The sequence below is a fragment of the Parasteatoda tepidariorum genome, chromosome 4, assembly GCF_043381705.1.
Source record: "Parasteatoda tepidariorum isolate YZ-2023 chromosome 4, CAS_Ptep_4.0, whole genome shotgun sequence".
Taxonomy (NCBI): Eukaryota; Metazoa; Arthropoda; class Arachnida; order Araneae; family Theridiidae; genus Parasteatoda; species Parasteatoda tepidariorum.
Window position 1 is genome coordinate 73551275 of NC_092207.1, and position 19688 is coordinate 73570962.

Below are 19688 nucleotides of genomic sequence, written 5' to 3' on the forward strand. Positions count from 1 at the left end.
GGTAAAGATTAAATAGAGTAATATTAAGTTTAAAAAAAAGTATTAAAGGATTTTTCAAATTTTTCATTCTATTTTAGCCTTTAATCCTTATGATGATTTAATCAAAAATCAAATTAATGTTTGTTTGAATAGCAAAAAAAAAAAAAGCTCTTTGTAGTTGTTAACCCAGCTCATGACTGTTGCTTATTCATTTCTTGTTTAGGTCACCAGTCTCCAAAGCCTCATCTAACTCAGAAATATATTCTGAATCATTTGGATCTCTAGCAAGTCCAAAAGCATCCTCACCTCTTCCTACTTCCTCTGAAACTAAGCACACTTCACAGACATTAAATAATAAGAAAGATAAAGGCTTTAGCATTAGGTCTCCTCTCATTCCTCGTAGTATGAAAAGACACGATTCTAGTGGATCAGATGATTCATACACTATATCACATTCAGGTAATTTTTATACCTCCTGCTTCTTACATGTAAAGAGTTTGCTTTGTCGGCTGTTTTAAAGATTAAGAATTTTCCCTCAAAAAGTTAGCTGCACTATCAATTCAATTGAGCAATATTTAATTTTGGAAGTGGACTTAGTTTTCAATTCCCTTTTTTTATACAAGAGAGAAAGGGGACAGGAAACTAAGCAAAGATTATTATTGAAAAATTTATGTTAGCTAATCTAATGTTTTAAAATGTATTTTATTGCTTTTGTTTTATAGAAACTGCTTCTGATCAAAGTGACATTGAAGGTCGTATTCATGCTTTAACTGAGCAATTGAGGAGGCGTAGAGCTGAAGCTGAGAAGTTGAAGCGGGAACATAAGAAGAAGTACAGAGAGCAATTGAAAGAAAAAGAGCTTTCTCTTCAAAAACAACTTGAAGTATTACATAATTGAAACTTTCAATTTTTTTTTTAATATTAGTTTCAGATGATTTGGCATTTATTGTATTCATGAATTTTCTTGTTTATATTTCAGTTAGGTGTTATCTATTTTGTATTGTTCAATGTTTCTTCTAGATCAGAAAATTTTATGGATATAATATTCAAAACCAATTGCTACTTATAACATTTTTCCTTTTAAAACTGGATTTTCTATGTTTAAACCGAGTTAAAAGTGTAGCAGCTAGCGAATCATTGAACAGCATTTACCTTGTTATAGTTTCGTAAAAATACAATTAAATGTGTTAAGAAAAATTCGCATTCTTCTGAAAATTTAAGCAAATATAAGAGTGACAATATTATTATTTAAAAGAAGTTTTTGTCTTTTTAAATTTAGTCTTCTGGATTTTATTCAGGAATTTTTGCATAGCAATTAGTTTCAATTATGAAATTGTTGAAATGTGGGCAGTGATTTTTTCCTCCTTCATAGGTGTGATGTGGGTATAATGATTTCAATCCTTTTGAAAATTCTGACATTTCTTATACAGAAACCCATTGTATTGGTGCTCAGGCTGTGGTAGCCCATTGCTCTCGTTGTATCTCGGTCAATTATAATATTCAGCATGTATAAAATATGATATAATGCTGAATGTCTCTCATCAACTAAAGGTTTGTTATTGGTTTAAAGAATAGTTATACATGGAAATTGATTAAGTCAAGTTTTATAATTAACTTTTTTTATTTGTACTTTTTATAAGATAAGCTAATTCTTATTGCAAATATTTTCCTATTCAAGTTCTCTGTGTTTATTTTTTAAAAAATTATTTCTAATTGTTAGTTTATTATGAAATTAATCAATTAAAATTATAAGGCTTATAATATATGTTTTCATACGAATGGTTTGTTTTATTTATTTTTATAGTTTTATATATTGTTGAAAATATATAAATATAAAATTTTTAAATTTTCAACTTTTTAGTTTTTGTACTATGTTTTTATACAGTGACATAAAATGTTCTCGAAATAATTTGTAATTTAGTATAGATCAATGCATTTTCAATGTAGTTGTATTTTAGTTTTCAATAATATTCCTTTGTTTTTTAGGCATACAACCAGTATATAGAAAAAACAAAAAAGGAGCTGGAAAGTCAAGTAGAGTCTGTTTCGTCTCACAGCAATGATGTTTCAAGTGTCAAACCTCAAATTAAATGGCCTCGCTCAGATACTGCCATAGATTCTCACAGGTTGAGAAAACGAGCATCTGTGCCTTCAGATACAAGAGCTTTTGAGGTTATTATACAAATTCAATCTTTGTCTGTATTTAAATTTTGTTTTGTTAGCTGTATCTTTTTATATTATATACTACATTATATTATATACTAAATGAATATTATATACTAAAAATGATAGGCACTGCCTTGTTTAAAAATAATATTTGATATTCTTAACAAATGAGTTTATCAAAAGCATAAGTTTAAATTTTATTGCATGACTGAATATTAAAAATGTTACTTTGTACAGGAAATAGCTGGTTCGGATTCCGATTGTGTGATAAATTTAGTATATATTCAAGATACGAATGGAAATGATCCTTTCTTTCTTTCATGTGAATAGTCCAAAATAGATCCATTTGGAGAATTTAAAGGCAAAGTTTAAAAGGAGTAGAATAAAAAGAACTAACACCACTTGTAGAATAAATTTAAATTTTATTAAATATAACTTTTAATTAATGATAAATACACGTGATTTATCAATTTTAAACTTTTTAGTGCTTAGTTGTGACACTCTGGTGGTTTTGCAAATGAAGAAGTCTGAAAAATATTTGTTTTAGTTTGAAAAAAAGAAGAAGAAAAAATTATGGAAAAGAACTGATTTTAATATGTGGGGAAGAAAGTCAAGTTTAAAAGTTAATATCTGCATGCAGAACTATTAGGGGATAAACAAAATTAGTGTTTTCAGTTATTAAGAATATTATTGCACTAAGTGCTACTAATTTTGTTTACAAAAAAATTCTAAATTGCTTTCATCGCCTGCAAATTTGATCATTTTTATTTTGACACTATTTGGCAAAAAGTTACTTTATTTAAAATAAGAAATCACAATTTTACTTGTCTCACTTTAAGGTATGCTCTGCTTATTGTAATGTCTTTATTGTTTTCTTGAAATGCCACCTTTTCTTACAAAATTATTATGAATTATTGAAGTCTTTATTTATTGCTTTCAGTCAAAGAAAATTGCTGACACCTTGAGCAGTCCAGAATCAAAAGATTCTAGTATTAGCTTTTCATATAAAAATGGTAATCCTTTGTTTTTATTTATTTGTCTGTCTGTCTAAATATGCACAAATGAAAAAAAATGCAAATAACAAGTACAAGCATCAGATGATGATTATATGTTGACATTAAATTTAATATACAGTAGAGTCTCCCAACAATAAAGTACCTCTACATTAAATTTCTTCCTCCACTAACTTTTTAATAGGAATGTATACCTCTCGTGCATATAGGCCTCATATGAGAGCATATATATTTTTGCTTCATAATGCTTTTCTTAATATTTTATAACCGGCGTTGAACAGCTGACTAAATTCTGTGTTTATAACCTCCATTATTCAACTCTGCAGCCTTGTAATTTTGAACCCAACCCAAAAGACAAGGAAGCTCCTATATCAAGCATTGGGACAAACTATTCTTCGTGGAGGACTTTTCATTGGAACTAACCCACATATACGTTACATGGAGAGGAATAATTCCCACAGTTAGCCCGATGGCAAGGGGATACTAACCTATGATCATAATGTTATTCAGATTCTCATTTAAGCTGTAATTTGTATATAATCATCCTTTGGAGACTCCAAACAGTTCTTCAAAATCACAACAGGTGGCAGGTCATTCAAGATGTTGTTATCGTATTGTTGTTGTATATGATCTCTTTGTGAATTGATAGACGAGTCAAGAAAGAAGTGAAAATTTAATATTTTATTGATTAATTTTGCAGGGTATATTACATTATTAGAATGGTTGATATTATTTAATATCTTCATATACCTTATAAATGAAGTTTGAATATGCAGTTTTTAAATGATTAAAAATATATTGATAAGAATACCACAAAAGTATATATCCTCACTTGGACAGGATGGCATCAATTTTTGACTATACATAACAAAAATTTCTAATAATAAATTTTTACACAAAAACCCTGAGATACTAAATGAATTTATGGCATATCTAAAGATTTTTTAACTCAAATGAAAAATTTGTGCTCAAGAAGGTTAATAGCATTCAAAATATTATCCTTTATAACGAAGTAGTTGTAGAAGTTATAATGAATTTTTCAGAAAATTATCTTTTCAAAATGATTTTTTAAAAGTTTCTGTTGTAGGTTGTACTTTTCCTATATAAATTACCCTCTTTATGATGAAAAACCACAGTTTGCTCTTCCCTGCTGCATGAAAAATTTATTAAAATTAAGATAAATAAATTGTAAAAATACTTTTTATTTTGTTTGTTTATTATCTAATCTATAGTAAAACTTGATATCATGAGTGAAATAAACTTAGCATGTTTATATTAATTATTTCAAAAAATGATATTATGTGTGTGAAGATCATGTGGGAAGAACGGTTTGTGTCTATTTTTCATAAAAATAGGGATTGGATCGCCACCACATAATCGTTTTTTCTTTGTATCTAATTTTATAGACACAAACCTTTCTCCTTCCCCTCCCCCTTGGTAGTGGTTCGATTTTATAGACATACAAATCAAACCACTGTCTTTGGAAAAATAGTTTAAATATGTATTTAGAGAACTTTAAAAATTAATCTTTTTAATTTAAAAACACAGAAAAATGAATTAAAACATATTTGCCAACCTAAGAATATCTTGTGTACATTGATTATTTATGTTTTATTGCTATATTTGCTCTATTGCTTTAGTAAAAGTGATTTTTTTTTATTTTAGAAAAAGATACCAGCAATAAATTAAGTTCAAATGAAAAAACTAAAGCCACTGAAACCTATGATGATATCAGTATGAAATCGATATTGAATGATAAAACTGAACAACTAAAGCTAACTGCAGATAATTCTTCAGTCAATTCAGAAGAAATATTAACAGATGCAGAAAATAACAATAATAAGATAACACTTGATAGTAAAGACCCTTCTAGTTCAAGCAATGAATTGTTTCAGAAATCACATTCAATTACTGAAAAACAAGATGAAATTGAATCACATGACAGCTCTGCAATTTCAGTCATAACAGATGAATCCATCCCAGAAAAAGATGCTTCAGCAAGTGAAACTGAATCAAAATCATCTTATCCCTCAGATTCATTTGTTTCTGATTCTAGCTACTCAAAGTCAGACAATGAGCCTGATAGTAAAGGGACAGAAAAAACTTCATCTAAATCTCAAAAAGATCAATCTTCATCTGGTGACGAAGTCAGCACTGCGAAATTTTCTGAGAAAACCGAAGAAGAGCCACAAGAATTTTCTGAAAAGAGTAGCAATAGCGATGCCACTCCTCGCGTGGAAGACGAAGAATCAGAAATCGAATATCAGTCAGAAATTTCTTCCGTATCCGTAACTGAATCTGTTAAAGAGAACGTTGAAGTCAAGAGCAGTGAATGCGAGGGTAGTGAAGGTTGCAGCAAAAGTCCATCTAAGACAAGTGATGTTAAAGTTGCATTGTTGTCAGAAAATCAATCGGACAGTATACTGTTAAAAGATGTCAATAACGACTCCGCTATCGCAACGTTTGATTTTAATCAGCAAAACTTGGAGGAAACGTCCCAATCAGAAATGTTTGTAACGAACATTGTTAACTACCTGTATTGCAACATTTTTGATGATAGTATCAAAGCTGTTTTGAGTCTATTTCACAAGGATAGTATTCTTAAAAAAGATACAAAACAACAGTTCAGAATAACAAGCTTAGAAAGGAGTAGTTATGTTAAAGGAGATACTGACCAAGGGCCAGTATCAGAAAAAAATGTGGAAGAAATATCAGCTCATTTGTTAGACATGTGTCTTCAGGATTCTATATCAACAATATTAAAAATTACTGCAAAATATAAAACATCATCAGGGTATGAGAATGTTAAATTGAAAAATAGTGAAAATTATCCCGATGTAAAATCTAACTCAATAACTCCTTCAAAGTCTAATGCGCTGAAAAATGAAAATTCTATTTTCCAAAAGCAAAATGTTCTTCCTGAAGAAACAGAAATAAGCATTTTCAAGAAAGAAATAGATTGGTTTGATGATACTTTTATGATGCCACAAGCTGACCACTCTCAATTAGAGCAACAGTTAATGATACAACAGTATCCATTTTACTACCGCAAAATTCCAAACAAGCCACCACCGCCTTACACTCCTCCCACTGCTGTCTTCAATGCTCAAGCTGCTTTACAATTGGCCCTTAAACGTGAAAAAGCAGCTGCTCAGAATGATCCTGTAGCCCATGTTACCAAAAATATTGACTTCATCATGGAACACGTAACTGATCTGTTTATAGCTGCTAAAAAGCAAGGAAGCCTACTAACAGACATAAAGGATCCTAATTTTAATGCTGTGATAGAAAAGTTAGGGCTTACAATCCCTTGTCAAATCACATTTTTAGACTTGATTTTTGACGCTTCTAAAGAAATTTTGCTGGATTTATATCAGTAAGTAAAGAACTTTCTATAGTTTTCACCTAAGAAATAAGCTCTAAAGATTTAGGCTGTTAAAGTTATGCATCATAACAGTTTATTTAGAAATCCTTAATAATAAAGTACATTTGATTTTATTAAAATCGAAAGGATCAGAAAAAAATCTGAAATATTCATAAATTGTGTCCATTGTTCACGGAGTAACCCTTGAAAACCATGAAGCACTCCAAACTGCAACTTTTCTGCTAAGATGATCTCATATATTTTATATCAGATTTAGGTCTGGAGATCTGCATGGCCAACCCATCTAGCAAATATGGTCTCAATCCACAAAATTCATAACATGATGATGAATTAGAGTGCATGATCTAACTATATGATCACATACCTTCATTCATTAACAATTTTCATCTCGACAAAAGCATGCCTTTGTCTCATATTCTGCGTTAAAATTGATTGAAAACTCAAATTTTTTTAAACTTGTTTATTTAATTTTAAAAAATAATAATCAATTGCAATCAATAACAATTTTCACTTTGTGTTTACAGGTGTAAAAATTATAAAATGAAAATAATTATCTTATACTAAATAAGTCGCTGGAAACGTTACTATAATATTGAAAAACTTAGTGTAGAGGACGAGTTATCTCGTCTCAAACGCACGGCCAATATTCCTGGAAGAGTTAGCTCGTCATTTGCAATGAAAGAGTTAAAATTAAATCAAAATTAACTGAATCTCTAATAAAGCGAACATCAAGCTCTAGTAACACTTTTCTACACTCACTCCTCTCTCTTTCAAAGATATGGGGCTTAGTGCAGCATCATTGTTCAACCAGATCACCACAGTTGAATACAATGAATGTATTTTGGACTATCGTTGCAAACAATTTGCTATTCTTTCTGAGTTCCCCGATATAGTCACTACCTGAGCCGAAACAAGCAATACTCCATTTCAGTGTCTGACCCCACAACTTAACTGGCAGCATGGGAAGTCAGTACCGATATATTGCATTTAGGGCTAGAACCCATTTATTTAAACGTTTCTGCGATTTTCTACATAAAACTGTAATGCACAATTTTTTTCTGCCAACATTTTTATGATTCATTTTTTTTCCTAATGAAAATCATAATTTTTTTTGAATTTCTTTCTATATTCATTATCAAATTATACAGGGGGAAAAAAGGTTGTAACTTTCTTTAAATTTAGTGGCTAGTGTATTTCAAAAGGTGAGTGATTCAATTATATGAAATTCAAATTTAAAATTATCAACGGTTTCTAAATTTAAAATTTTTATTGAAAACTCTAGGCATTGAGCAAAGAATCTGTATGATTCAGAATTTTGAATGAAATAAATTCAAATTATCCACATTTGACTGCATTTATAAAATAACCATAGCTTAAAATCTTGAGATGCTTAATTAATAGTATGTATTTCACATTTTTGAGATTTAAAAATGTATATTTTGTTGACAACAAAAAAAATTTACACTTTTATTTGTATTGGTCATGTCAGTAATTTTTTTTATGACACTGTATTTATTTAAAAACGCTTTTTACGTAACATTTATTCATATTTATTACTATATATTTATTATTATTTGGGGGTAAAATTTTGAAACATTGTTGTAGATGGAAAATAATTAAGACACATTTTTAAATGCATGTAATTGAAATGTTTTACTTATGTTTTATCCATAAACTTCTAATATTTTGTAAAGAAGTTTGGTTTTTACAAAACTACTATTACATAAGGTCTCTTGGATATGTATTAACACTCACAAAAAATTCATTTTCAAGTATTAGAAATAAAAATAAGAAAGTCATTTATGCTTTATAATTCTTAAAATCAATATTTCCCCTTAAATATCACATGTATAAATATTACATTCGTTTGTTTTGTGAAGAAGTAATTTTTTTTAATGATGGTGCTATGAAACTGTTATAAATAATTCATGTTATAAGCTATGTTTATTTTTCTTTTATGTTCCATTGTAAGCAAAAATCCCATTTATTATTTCCCACAGTTTTAAAGCACATACTTTCCTGAATGTTGGCAACCTCAAATTCAATATACAAAATTTGTTCACGAGTGTGAAATAATTATATAACTCTAAATTTACCATCAGTGGATGCTAAATTTTGACATTTGCGAAGTAGTGACTTTTAACAAAAATTGTGGACATTTGCCAAATTTCAGATTTCAATAATCATTAACATAGTTATTTATTACTTTGAATGTTAACTCAATGTTATGTATTATGCAGTTAGGGCAATTTCATCACAATTATTTTAATATCTTTTTAGAGAAATAGAAGAAGTGCCTCAACCCTGGCTTAAGCCAAAAAGATTAACTCCAAAGCCTCCTTTCCCATGTGATAAAGATAAAATATTGCCTGTACTTCAGAAAGAAGTAGAAAAAACTTTTAAGCTTTTACCAAAAGATCAAACAAATGTGTGGCAAAGAAAGCGGCCTACATGGTCTACTTTGAAACTTGGTCGCAAGAAGAGAGATTTTGTGGATACCATTTTAATTAGTGAGATTAAAGATGAAGAACCCGACTGGATAAATTACGATCAAGATGAAGTGACGGTCAAATTCCAAATAGCTGATTCCATATTTGATCAATTGATTGATGATACAGTTACTACTTTGAGAAAACTAGAGGAAAGTATGAACAGGTAAACATTTTGCTTTCCTTGATTTGAAATTTGCATGTCATATTATTCTTAATTCAAACTTTTATAGATAGTGTTTTAAACATAAATTAACACTAAACAAACATAAAAATAAACATCAATTAACACTAGAACTCTATTTAGTCTATTTGGGGTTTTAAAAAAAACAGTGCTAGTTTATTAGTTGCTTATCATATTAGGCTATATTTTAAAAAACATGTTGATATCAAAACGAATATGTTAACTACAGAATGAACTATGGGGGAAAGGGATTTTATAAAGGAAAATTCTTAAAAATATTTTTAGGAACCTTAAAAAAGTACTTTTAAAAAATTGACTGCATACCTTGGATTTGATTTTCTGCCAGATCTCACTAAGATATTATCTGAATCACAACAATATTTTCGACTAGATGTTTTAAATGTTTATTTTATATAAAAAGAAAATAAAAGTTGCATCAAAACAGATTTATGATTATACAGAATATATCCCCCCCCCCAAAGAGTTAAACTTAGAAGCAGAATGGTTGAATACATTAAAATGTATTTACAACTTATGGCTCTTACAATCAGACAATATTTTCTAAAGAAATCAAAATGAAGGCTTCTCTACTTTGCTGGTAAGGTGGTTTATTATCCAAGTTGAAAAAGCAACTTTTTTATGGTTTCTCTGTGCTTATTCACACACTTTAATGATTGTAGTAATACTTGTAAGTTCAATGTACTAAATGCATTTTATTTATTTTAGGTAGCTAGAAAATTACTATCACGGTATAAGCCCCTTCAACTAAGGTTCCTACATATGTAAATACACACAATGCATTTATGAGTATATTTTTTTAACAATGTAGATAAACTGAATGCATGTAATAAGTGAATAGATTTGTGTTGTAAAACATGTAAATAAAATAAATTTTCAATTTTATTCACTTGGATTTAAGTATGAATAAAAGATCATAACTGTAAAATAATATTGACCTCTTGAGAAACTTTTCTTTTGTTCTTGTGTTTCGACCTTAATTGATTGATTGATATGCTAAAAATATGCTCACAATTTCTAGCTGCTGTTTTGTTAACAATCTAGATCCATGCATCAAAATTATGTTATAAATATTTTTTTCCCAATATAAACAAGTCTGTGAATTCTTTTAAAGAAAAGTTTCTAAAGAGCAATTAAGCATACTGGCATCAAATTTCACCAAAGAAATTAATCACCTAGTACAGGGGTGGCGAACCTTTATGTATCAACGTGCCATTTTTTCTAGAAAAATGTTTAATGAGGTCATAGACGTGCAATCAAACAATTTTGACTCGCGTGATTATTGGGAAGTTAATAATACTAAATACTATCAATTCAAAGCTCTTTATTTACGTATTATTTATTCCAAAATTCTTAATATTTATTAATTCAAAACTTATTATTTATTATGAAAAAAACTTTTGCAATGTCTCAGTTTTATGCATAATTAAACTTTAAAGTAACATCAGTGTGACTTCTGTTGTCGCAGATTAGATGACATATAACTTATATTAGGGTTGTAAGATGTTAGTTTAAGCAGAATGCATGCTGATGTGGAGTCGTCTGTCAAACGGTTTCTAAGCGAGTGTTTAACGTTATTCATCTCTGAAAATAATGACTCACAGGCATAGGTAGACAAAAATATAGTTAAAATAGCACGATCCAGCTTCTTCAAACAGTTAAATGTGTCTGGTAACGAATTCCATGCCTCCAAAATTTTGTTATTGGCATTTTTACTTATATTGCTTGTCAATCTTTCTATTCCAACTCTTTTCTTGTTTCAATAAATTTTTGAATCCATATTGAACTGGACTGGAAATCAATCAGCTGCATTTCAAATTCTTAATTTCCAACCAATCGAATTGGGACAAGTTCAATTTATCAAATGGAGTCACATAGGGGAACATAATAAACTTGAGTGTTTCTGATAATTCTTTGAACTGGGAAAATCGAGCTGAAAATTCCTTGATTGAAGAATCAATAACAGAAATAAATTCTTCACCTGGTTTCTCATGTATATCTAAATCGTTGATACTTTTTTTCAAGTTTGGAAAATACTTGTAGTTTCTCGTAATAATATCGTTCCTGAAAACATGCAGTTTAGCATCAAAAGCGCGAATNGCTGTCTTGCTCTTCAATTCCGCATGAAAATAATAGAGGTACTTTTCATGTTCAAGGATTCTTTTTTCAAATTTTGAACTATGAAAAACTATCTCCATCTTGATTGCTAAAAATTCTATATTGACAACACGAGGTGGTACAATCTTTTGGGGTTGCTGAAGAGATTTTACAAATGCCCATCGCCAAATGTTTGGCGATGGACATTTGTTAAAATTTAAGAGTCCCTACTTCAAAGATCTATTCATAACAATACATTTTCCCCTTTGACACATTGATGGATCATATCTATTGTTATGACCCTCTACCCCACCTTCAGGTTGGAAAATCCTAGGATGGACAGAGCACAGCCCACAATTTTTTTTGCCCACTATACTTGGAGCACCATCAGTTGTTGCCGAAACAATTATTTTCAAATCCATCTCTTTCTCAATAAGTAAATTTTTAACAGCCGTACAAATATCTGTGCCCTTTGTAGTTGTTAGCAACGATGTTATCGCAATTAATTCTTCCTTAATGACGTTTCCTACACAATATCGTGCAATAACAGCTAAATGTGCAGATTTAGTGATGTCAGTGCTTTCGTCAAGACATAGCGATATAAAAAGAGCGGAGTTAATGTCAATTTTTTGTTGATCTGTTACATTTCCAGCCAATTTTAATATTCTTTCGTTTATTATATTTCTAGATAGAGGGGTATCTTTGATGCGCTGAATTATCTTATCTTTGTTATCAAAATCATCAAAAAGTGAGAGCGCGCATGCTAGCCAGGCTTCCTTCAAAAACTCTCCCTCTTGTAAAGGTTTACTATGCCGAGCAATGATATTTGCAGCCGAGTAACTTGCCGCACTCGTATGACAATTTTTGCCAACATATTTAATCATAGAAGTGGACTGTTTATTTCTGTCTTTCATTGCACTTGCAATTATTTCCTTTTGCTCTGGTTCGCTTTTTTGACTAACGAATTTGTGATTTGTTTCAAAAAGCCGTTTTACAGACGATGTTCTACATACCACTGTTCCAGAACATAAAACACACACTGCTTTGTCGCCTTTACTAATCATGCCATATTTTTCTGTCCACCAAGTTTGAAATTGTCTGATATGCTTACTAATTTGCACTTTTGTTTCCCTTGCTGAACTAGCCATGTTAAATAACAGTTAAAAATCGCAAATCTAACACAAATTAACTTTAAAATACAAAATACAGTTGTGTCAACGAAATTGACTATTATGCTTTGCGTAACCAAATAATGCGTCACTATACTTCGTTTCACCTCAAGATTTCACTACAGGGAAATATAGGAAATATAATACTACGCTTTTGAAAAGTAGTTCTTCGTTATTTTGGAATTAATTACAGTTTAAAAGTGCCTATATAAATACAAATAAATGATGCATAATAAGAAAAGTTTATCTTTGAACTTGTATTACAAATTTTATCATGTTTAAATGTACTTAATTTATAAATACCTTCTCAGGAAAGCGAATGTACAAAGAAGATGCTTTAGTTTGGCAACCAAGGGACGAAAGAATGAAAAAATTAGCGCGTTGGCTATGCTTTTGCTTTGGCAAGACCAACTGTTTCGAGTCTCCTTGCCTTCGCTTAGGCGTCATATTATATCCTGTGCAGTTTTTCTTTCGCTTTCACTTGCATAGCTTAATTGTTCTTTTGTTTTGTATTAGTTATTATATGTTAATATTTTTGCTAGTTATTTGTTAGCTTGCTTTTTATGGTTATTAATTGCTTTCTTTGCATTAGTTGTTAAATTTTTTATAAATAATTGTTCATTTTTTGTTTTTTGGGAATTTAAATTCAATTGTTAATATGCTTCATAGTAAACTTTGTGATTGGTGGAGTGCCCAAAATATTGTGTCGCGTGCCATCAATGGCACGCGTGCCATTGGTTCGCCATCCCTGACCTAGTATATGCTCAAACCCTAGCTCGTTAACAAATATTTCACATATTTGTTAACTAGCTAGTATTAAGTATATTTCTCCATTGTTTACAAATTGGGGCTTCACTTAAATTAGAAATTTTTAATGTGAACACTTATTGTATAAACACATAATCCAATGGGCATGCAACCTTGGTTTTGATTTGCACAGAATTCAATGAGACAATCATTTTGATATGGTGCAATGGGTCCCAAACATATATCATTCTTGGTTAAACATCATTTTTAGCAACCAAACAAAGGATTGACCATGCTAAAACTCCACAGTCACAGTGCTAAAACTCCACAGACACATGAAAATAGGGCATTTTTAACCCATTTTAGGGGAAGCATAGAAATGTTATAAAATGTGATATTATACTTATTAAGACACAAAAAAAATTTTTTTTGCAGGAAAAATAAATAAATGGTGTACATATGCACCATTGAATCAAAACAATGGACAAACCATTTAGAGGATTAGTAGGATTTTTTTTTATGACACTTGTTTTATTTTATTTACAGAACTTAAATCTTTAATCCACCATAAAAACATAAAATTATAATAGTGGTCTTCAGAACCCTTAAAAATAACAGGAAAAAAAAATTTTTTTTTAATATTTATTGAAACTGGTCGAACTACCTTTGGTCGAACATGTTTTTCATTTTAGGTAAGAAAAGTACGATGCTTATAAATTAAAACTATTCCTAACTTAACACAGCTTGATCAACTGCTGCCCTTGGATATATCAATACTTAAAATGTGCACATAAAATAGCATGAAGTGTCTAAAGCTCCACAAATGGCATAGGGCTTTTATTACCTTACATTATTCTATGTGCACCCTTTCTGAACAAATCATAAAATGATTCATTCGCTATGGCGTGAGAATTGTAACTCTTATAAATTTGTATTGTTAAAAAGAACTTACCCTTCTGTCCTTGCACAGGTATCACACTATGTTTTGTTTCACAACTTATTGTGTATCAATTTCTATTCTATTTTGTAGAAATCTCACATAGACAATCCGTAAGAGAATATATTTTAGAAATTTATATCAAATACTGAAAATATTTTATATCATTGCATTAACAGTTTAAAGTGTTCAATAGATTTTTGACTTAAAAGAAATCCAACACTTCAGTTATTAAATTCTTTTATTTCCAGCATCATTTCAGAATAAGTCCCATATTTACAAACTCACTTTAAAAGATCAATAAATGCAAACACTTTAAAAAGACATTTAAAGACTAGTAATAAATAAAACTTCACATGTTCAGTTATTAAATTAAAAAAAAAGTTTTAAAATATTTATATTATTTGATTCAATTCGTTTCAAACCATAGTAACTTATCATCTTGGTCCCAAAAATAAATATATATCAAAATATTAGTTTCATTAAAAAAAAAAAAGACAATATTTTCCATTCTATGTATACATTAAAAAAAAAATTTCTTTTAACGCAAAATTATCATTTAACAAAATTGCTAATGGAAATAGCATAAATGAAATGAAAAAAAAAACCAACCATCATCACCATTAAATACAACATTGCAACTAAACTCACAGACTAGATAGAATCCCTTTTTTGAAATTTCAGAAATTTTTTAAAGCTGAATCTTTCTTTTGCTTTAAAAGATTTACTCTCAGTTTGTGACTCTCTGGGTCTGATTACAGAACCATTGGTGAGATTTTGAAAGGGAGCACCATTCAGTCTCCTTTCTTTATCTGGAGCTTTTGCTGCAGTACAAGTATTGTCATTACAGTTCTCACATTTGCTACTAGATTCATGTGATAAAAGATTTGGTTTATCACTGGCTTGTATATAAGTATCAGATCGGGAAGTGGGCCTCAGGGTAGAATGACTAGTAGAACTTGAATTGTTACTCGTTGGATTTGAGTTGCTTCTTAGGATAGCTTTACTACGTTTCCTATTTTTCTTTTTAGCCTGAAAAAAAATTTTTTTTATGAGAATTGTTATTAAATGTAATGAAATAGAAAAAACTTATATAGTTTTGCTTAAAATAATAAAGCTCAGCATTTTTGCAACAGAAGTTGCTTTTCTGAGAAAATATTAGTTAGAATTAATTTATTTTAAGTTTTCAGGATGCAAAAATTAGCTAATTGTGCCAAACTTAAATTATGTTTTTGGAGTCAAGGCAACAAAATCAAAGGTTGTTTATAACTACGTCTGATCCCACCCCCCAAAAAAAAGCCAGAAACAAACAGTATTAAAAATTAGAACAGTTTTACAACTTCTAAAATAAAATGGAAATTAATTTATTTAAATTAATTTCCATTAGAATAGAATTTAATTTAAAAATAAAAATTAATTTATTTTTCGAACAGGAAATTAATTTATTTTTCGAACTATATTCCTCAAAACGGGGGAAATAAGGTATTAAACCACCCTTTATTTTTAATATTTCCTTTACCAGAAAACAAGAAATCCAATGGAAAAGAAAATTCATTGATAAAACATTAACAAAAAATCTGTAAGAGTTAGCAGCCTGAAAATTCAGTAAAGTTTATATATATATATATAACGACAGAAACATTCCTAAAATTTTAAAACAATTTAATATTTTTTCCTACAAAAAAAAATTTCAAATAATGAAAAAGAATCTGAATTTTTTAGCTAATTTTTATTACTTATTACCTAATTAAGAACAATAAGCTATTAACCAATCTTGAACAGACCTGTCCTGGTCACATATAATCTACAGTAAAACCATCACTAACAGACATTTCTTTACCAATAAACCAGACCAAACGTATTTCAAACAGACCTGGTTCGAGAAGAATACGCACAGTGCTCAAAAACTTTTTTTCTTCTTTTTTTTAAAAGGAGCACTTTTAGTTAATTCTCTGTAAGACGGTGCCACATTGAATCAATTAAATATACACACATTAAATATAGAAAAGAATCTTACTTTTAGTATAGGATCAATTAATACTGGCAAAGGTTCAACAATCAATAATTCCCCTATAATAAAAAAAACATGATTAATTCATTGGGAATTATATAATTTGATGATTAATAATTATTTTGGAACTCAATGACATATTTTGCACACCTTTATTTCTAGAAATTATAGAACAAACTTATAAATAAAAAACTGAAGGAAACTAAAATTCCTTACCCGAATAAATAGGGCTCCATATTTTTGATCAACTTTCAAAATGACAGCATGAAATAATTAAAGCCAATATGACTGATTTGAATGAATGGTTTATTCATAACTGATTTTATAAGAACAAACTACTAAATTATAAATTTAGTGTTAAAAAAAGCCTTAATTACACTCCTTTGTTAATCAGGTGTCTGAAAGAGAGCCATCAGTTTGAAAAATTAATTGAAAATCAGGAGATAGTTAAGTATAGTTTGCTGTGTTCTGCTTCAGAAACTAGAAAATTTATTCACATCTAATTTAAAAAATTCAGATTGGCAGTACAGAGCAATGTTTTTGAAATAACCCCATATTGCAGCAACATTGAGGTCAAAATTATATTATTTAAATATTTAATTTAAAATGGTCAGACGGGCAGCCGAAACACATTTTTTCTTGTCAGAAACACCATCTACAATGAATCTTGCTATTTATTTTGGAATTTGGTGAAAAATTACATAATACAGTTTCCTAAGCAAAACATAGTATATTGGACCCTTGTATACCTTTTATTTTTCTTTCTTTTTTAGAAAATTATTGGACATTTTTAGGACACTACGAATAATATATGGAGTGTTCACAAAATGTTTTGATTGCAAACTCATTTTAGCTTTAATAATTTTATTTATCTCTGATGTAAGCTCAAATTGATGGACCCTAGTACTAATTAAACTAATTTTTTTACACACTATGTATATATAAAATGCATTATATCCAACATCTCAAGGCACATCACAAAAATTTTACAAACACTTAATATTCGAGTTTTCTGGTAACTACAGCATTATTCAGAACTATTTTGAAACTTTTTACTTTATGTAATTTGCTTTACAAGAACAATTGAAATCACTTTACTACAAAAATCTATATCATTAGCACTATTCTGGAAAGAGAAAAATGGTTCATTTACAAAAACAATTTATAAAATAAAACATTGATGAGCACTTGCATGTATAATAACTTGCACTCCAATAACTCATTAGAATTTTAATTAAAAGCTTTTTCTATTACCGTATATTCCGGCGTATAACGCGCACCCGTAATTTCCAATAACTTTTTTTAAATTTTAAGATATACTCTTCGTATAACGCGCACGAAAATTTGGATTGTACATGTGCAATATCTCGTCTAGTATCTATAGAAAACCAGAAAGCCTTTTAGTGTGGGACATGTTTTGGTCCCACCTTACAGATAATACAAAAAAANACTTTATGTAATTTGCTTTACAAGAACAGTTGAAATCGCTTTACTACAAAAATCTATATCATTAGCAGTATTCTGGAAAGGGAAAAATGGTTCATTTACAAAAACAATTTTTCAAATAAAACATTGATCAGCACTTGCATGTATACATGTACTCCAATAACTCATTAGAATTTTAATTAAAAGCTTTTTCTATTAATCAGATTTAAACACAGACCCTCCGACATCTCAATCTATGTCTTTTAAATTTAAAAACTCTATTTTGCTTGTAAATAGAAATGTTAGCTGTAAATAATTTTGCATTCAGAAGAACATTCAACATCTGAAGTAAAATACGCACTACAATACCTACTTGTACCATAGCGGTGAAACGTAAATAGAGTGTGTACACCATAATAATTTTTGTCTTCAGAATAAAGTAAAGTGACTCAAGAGCAAATCAAGAGAGAAATATTCTACCCTTTATTTCAATAGAAGATAATCGATTCAGGAATTTTAAAGTCAAAAATCGTAAAATATGGTGGTTTATTGTTCTGCATTTAGTTGTACAGAAAAATTGGTAAAAGAGGACATTTTGTAAAGTTAACTTTGGAATTACAATTGTGAATACACTCTTTGGAATTACAATTGTTTTATTTATCATATAAACTTTTAGAAAATTGTTCTTTACAGTAAAACATTATATTAATACAAATTATTCCATTTTATTCACTCTAAAATCCAAATTTATACTTTTAAAACTATCGTACAAATAAATATAAATGAACACAAATTAACTATAAAGTAATGAATAGATAGAAATATTCAATACACATTTTTTTTATTTTAGAGCTAAAATATAGTAGATGAAGTTTTGGCAACAATATTGTTTCTTTCTTTCGTTTATTTATGTTGTATTTTTTTATTCTCTATAATGCTTTTAAAAGAAAAAAATTCTTCAAATTTTTTTTTTATTTTAGCAGATTGCTTTAAATTAATTAAAAAAATATATAAACTTTAAATTCTTCAAAGTTTTAAAAATCTTTATTAATCTTAATAGTGAAGATATTGGGGCATAGTGAATAAGAATTAATTTCAACATATTTATTATAGAGAATATAAATGTAGTAATACCTAATGCTTAACTTACAAAAAAAAAAATTTGAAAAAAAAAAAAAAAAGCTGTTTCATCAAAAGACAATTTTCGGATTTAAATGAAATTTCTCTCTTATGCCACATTTCTCTGAATTAGGAATTGAAAAATTTTAATTATGTTTCTACTTCTTCTGGAACTCAAATAACTGGCTGAAGATAGTCTCAAAGAGAAAGTCGTACTGCTTGTAAATACCTGCATTTAATGCCTCCTCACTTGCAGATCGCTTCTTCACTTTTCTTGCAACAGGAGGCGAGCATGAATCTACCGAGCTTCTCCTCTTGGAGACGCGAGTAGCCACAACTGTTTCTTTTGCAGGTAAAGGTATCTGACCAGCAGATGAAGAGATGCGACGAACGCAGAGGGACATGATTGTTATCATAATAATGGCTTCTATTACCATCAATCCAACGTGAGTTTCAATCATCTGTCAAAGAAAAAAAAAAAGATAAAACATTATTTAAACCCGTCTATCCCCCATATAAAAAAAATACCCAAATCAAATCTTTATTAGAATTTCTCAATAATAATATAAAACAGTATACATCTTTGTGAATGTGTTATCTACTTTCATTTTTCAGCACAGCAGAGGAATTGAAATGTTTGACTCCTATTACAATTTATGCTCTATTAAAATTTTCCCTGAATTCAGGAAGGTATTATTTCAACTAAATGTAATTTTCATACTATATACCCATGTTTTTTAATGTGCAATTAAGGTATTGCATTTAAAATTTCATTTTACATTAAAATATTAACTATTTTAAAAGAAATTTACTGTGTAAGTTAATGAATTTAATAAATAAAATAAATTTTTTAATAAGTCATAATTTAAATTTTTGTCATAACATTCATTCGAATTACATTTTTGTTCACATAGTTATAAAACTTTGTCTAATTTTCAAAAGATAACAG

The 19688-nt window shown here is 29.0% G+C and overlaps 3 protein-coding genes across 4 annotated transcripts in view; 1 reads left to right on the plus strand and 2 right to left on the minus strand.

The window, feature by feature from the left end:
- The window catches only part of LOC107439633 (uro-adherence factor A), a 61547-nt gene extending 51428 nt beyond the window's left edge, over positions 1–10119 (plus strand). For both annotated transcript variants that reach the window (XM_016052297.3, XM_016052298.3), the window contains 7 exons: positions 203–438; positions 702–862; positions 1966–2151; positions 3086–3158; positions 4824–6534; positions 8824–9198; positions 9943–10119. In XM_016052297.3, coding sequence (XP_015907783.2) covers positions 203–438; positions 702–862; positions 1966–2151; positions 3086–3158; positions 4824–6534; positions 8824–9198; positions 9943–9946 — 2746 coding nt within the window. In that variant the 3' untranslated portion in view covers positions 9947–10119. The remainder of the gene's footprint in view (positions 1–202; positions 439–701; positions 863–1965; positions 2152–3085; positions 3159–4823; positions 6535–8823; positions 9199–9942) is intronic.
- A 1439-nt stretch (positions 10120–11558) lies between these two features.
- LOC122268966 (SCAN domain-containing protein 3-like) lies at positions 11559–12479 on the minus strand. The gene has a single exon (XM_043040048.1). The coding sequence runs from the start codon at positions 12477–12479 to the stop codon at positions 11559–11561; it is 921 nt and encodes a 306-aa protein (XP_042895982.1).
- Positions 12480–14407: 1928 nt separating this feature from the next.
- The window catches only part of LOC107439624 (SUN domain-containing ossification factor), a 66512-nt gene continuing 61231 nt past the window's right edge, over positions 14408–19688 (minus strand). The window contains exons 14-16 of the mRNA XM_043040108.2: positions 18969–19200; positions 16202–16254; positions 14408–15216 (exon numbers count right to left, since the gene is read on the minus strand). Of these exons, the coding sequence (XP_042896042.1) occupies positions 14839–15216; positions 16202–16254; positions 18969–19200 (663 nt within the window). The 3' untranslated portion in view covers positions 14408–14838. The remainder of the gene's footprint in view (positions 15217–16201; positions 16255–18968; positions 19201–19688) is intronic.

Coding starts and splice junctions, on each gene's coding strand:
- LOC122268966 (XM_043040048.1), bottom strand. CDS start 12,479: ATGGCTAGTTCAGCAAGGGAAACAAAAGTGCAAATTAGTAAGCATATC.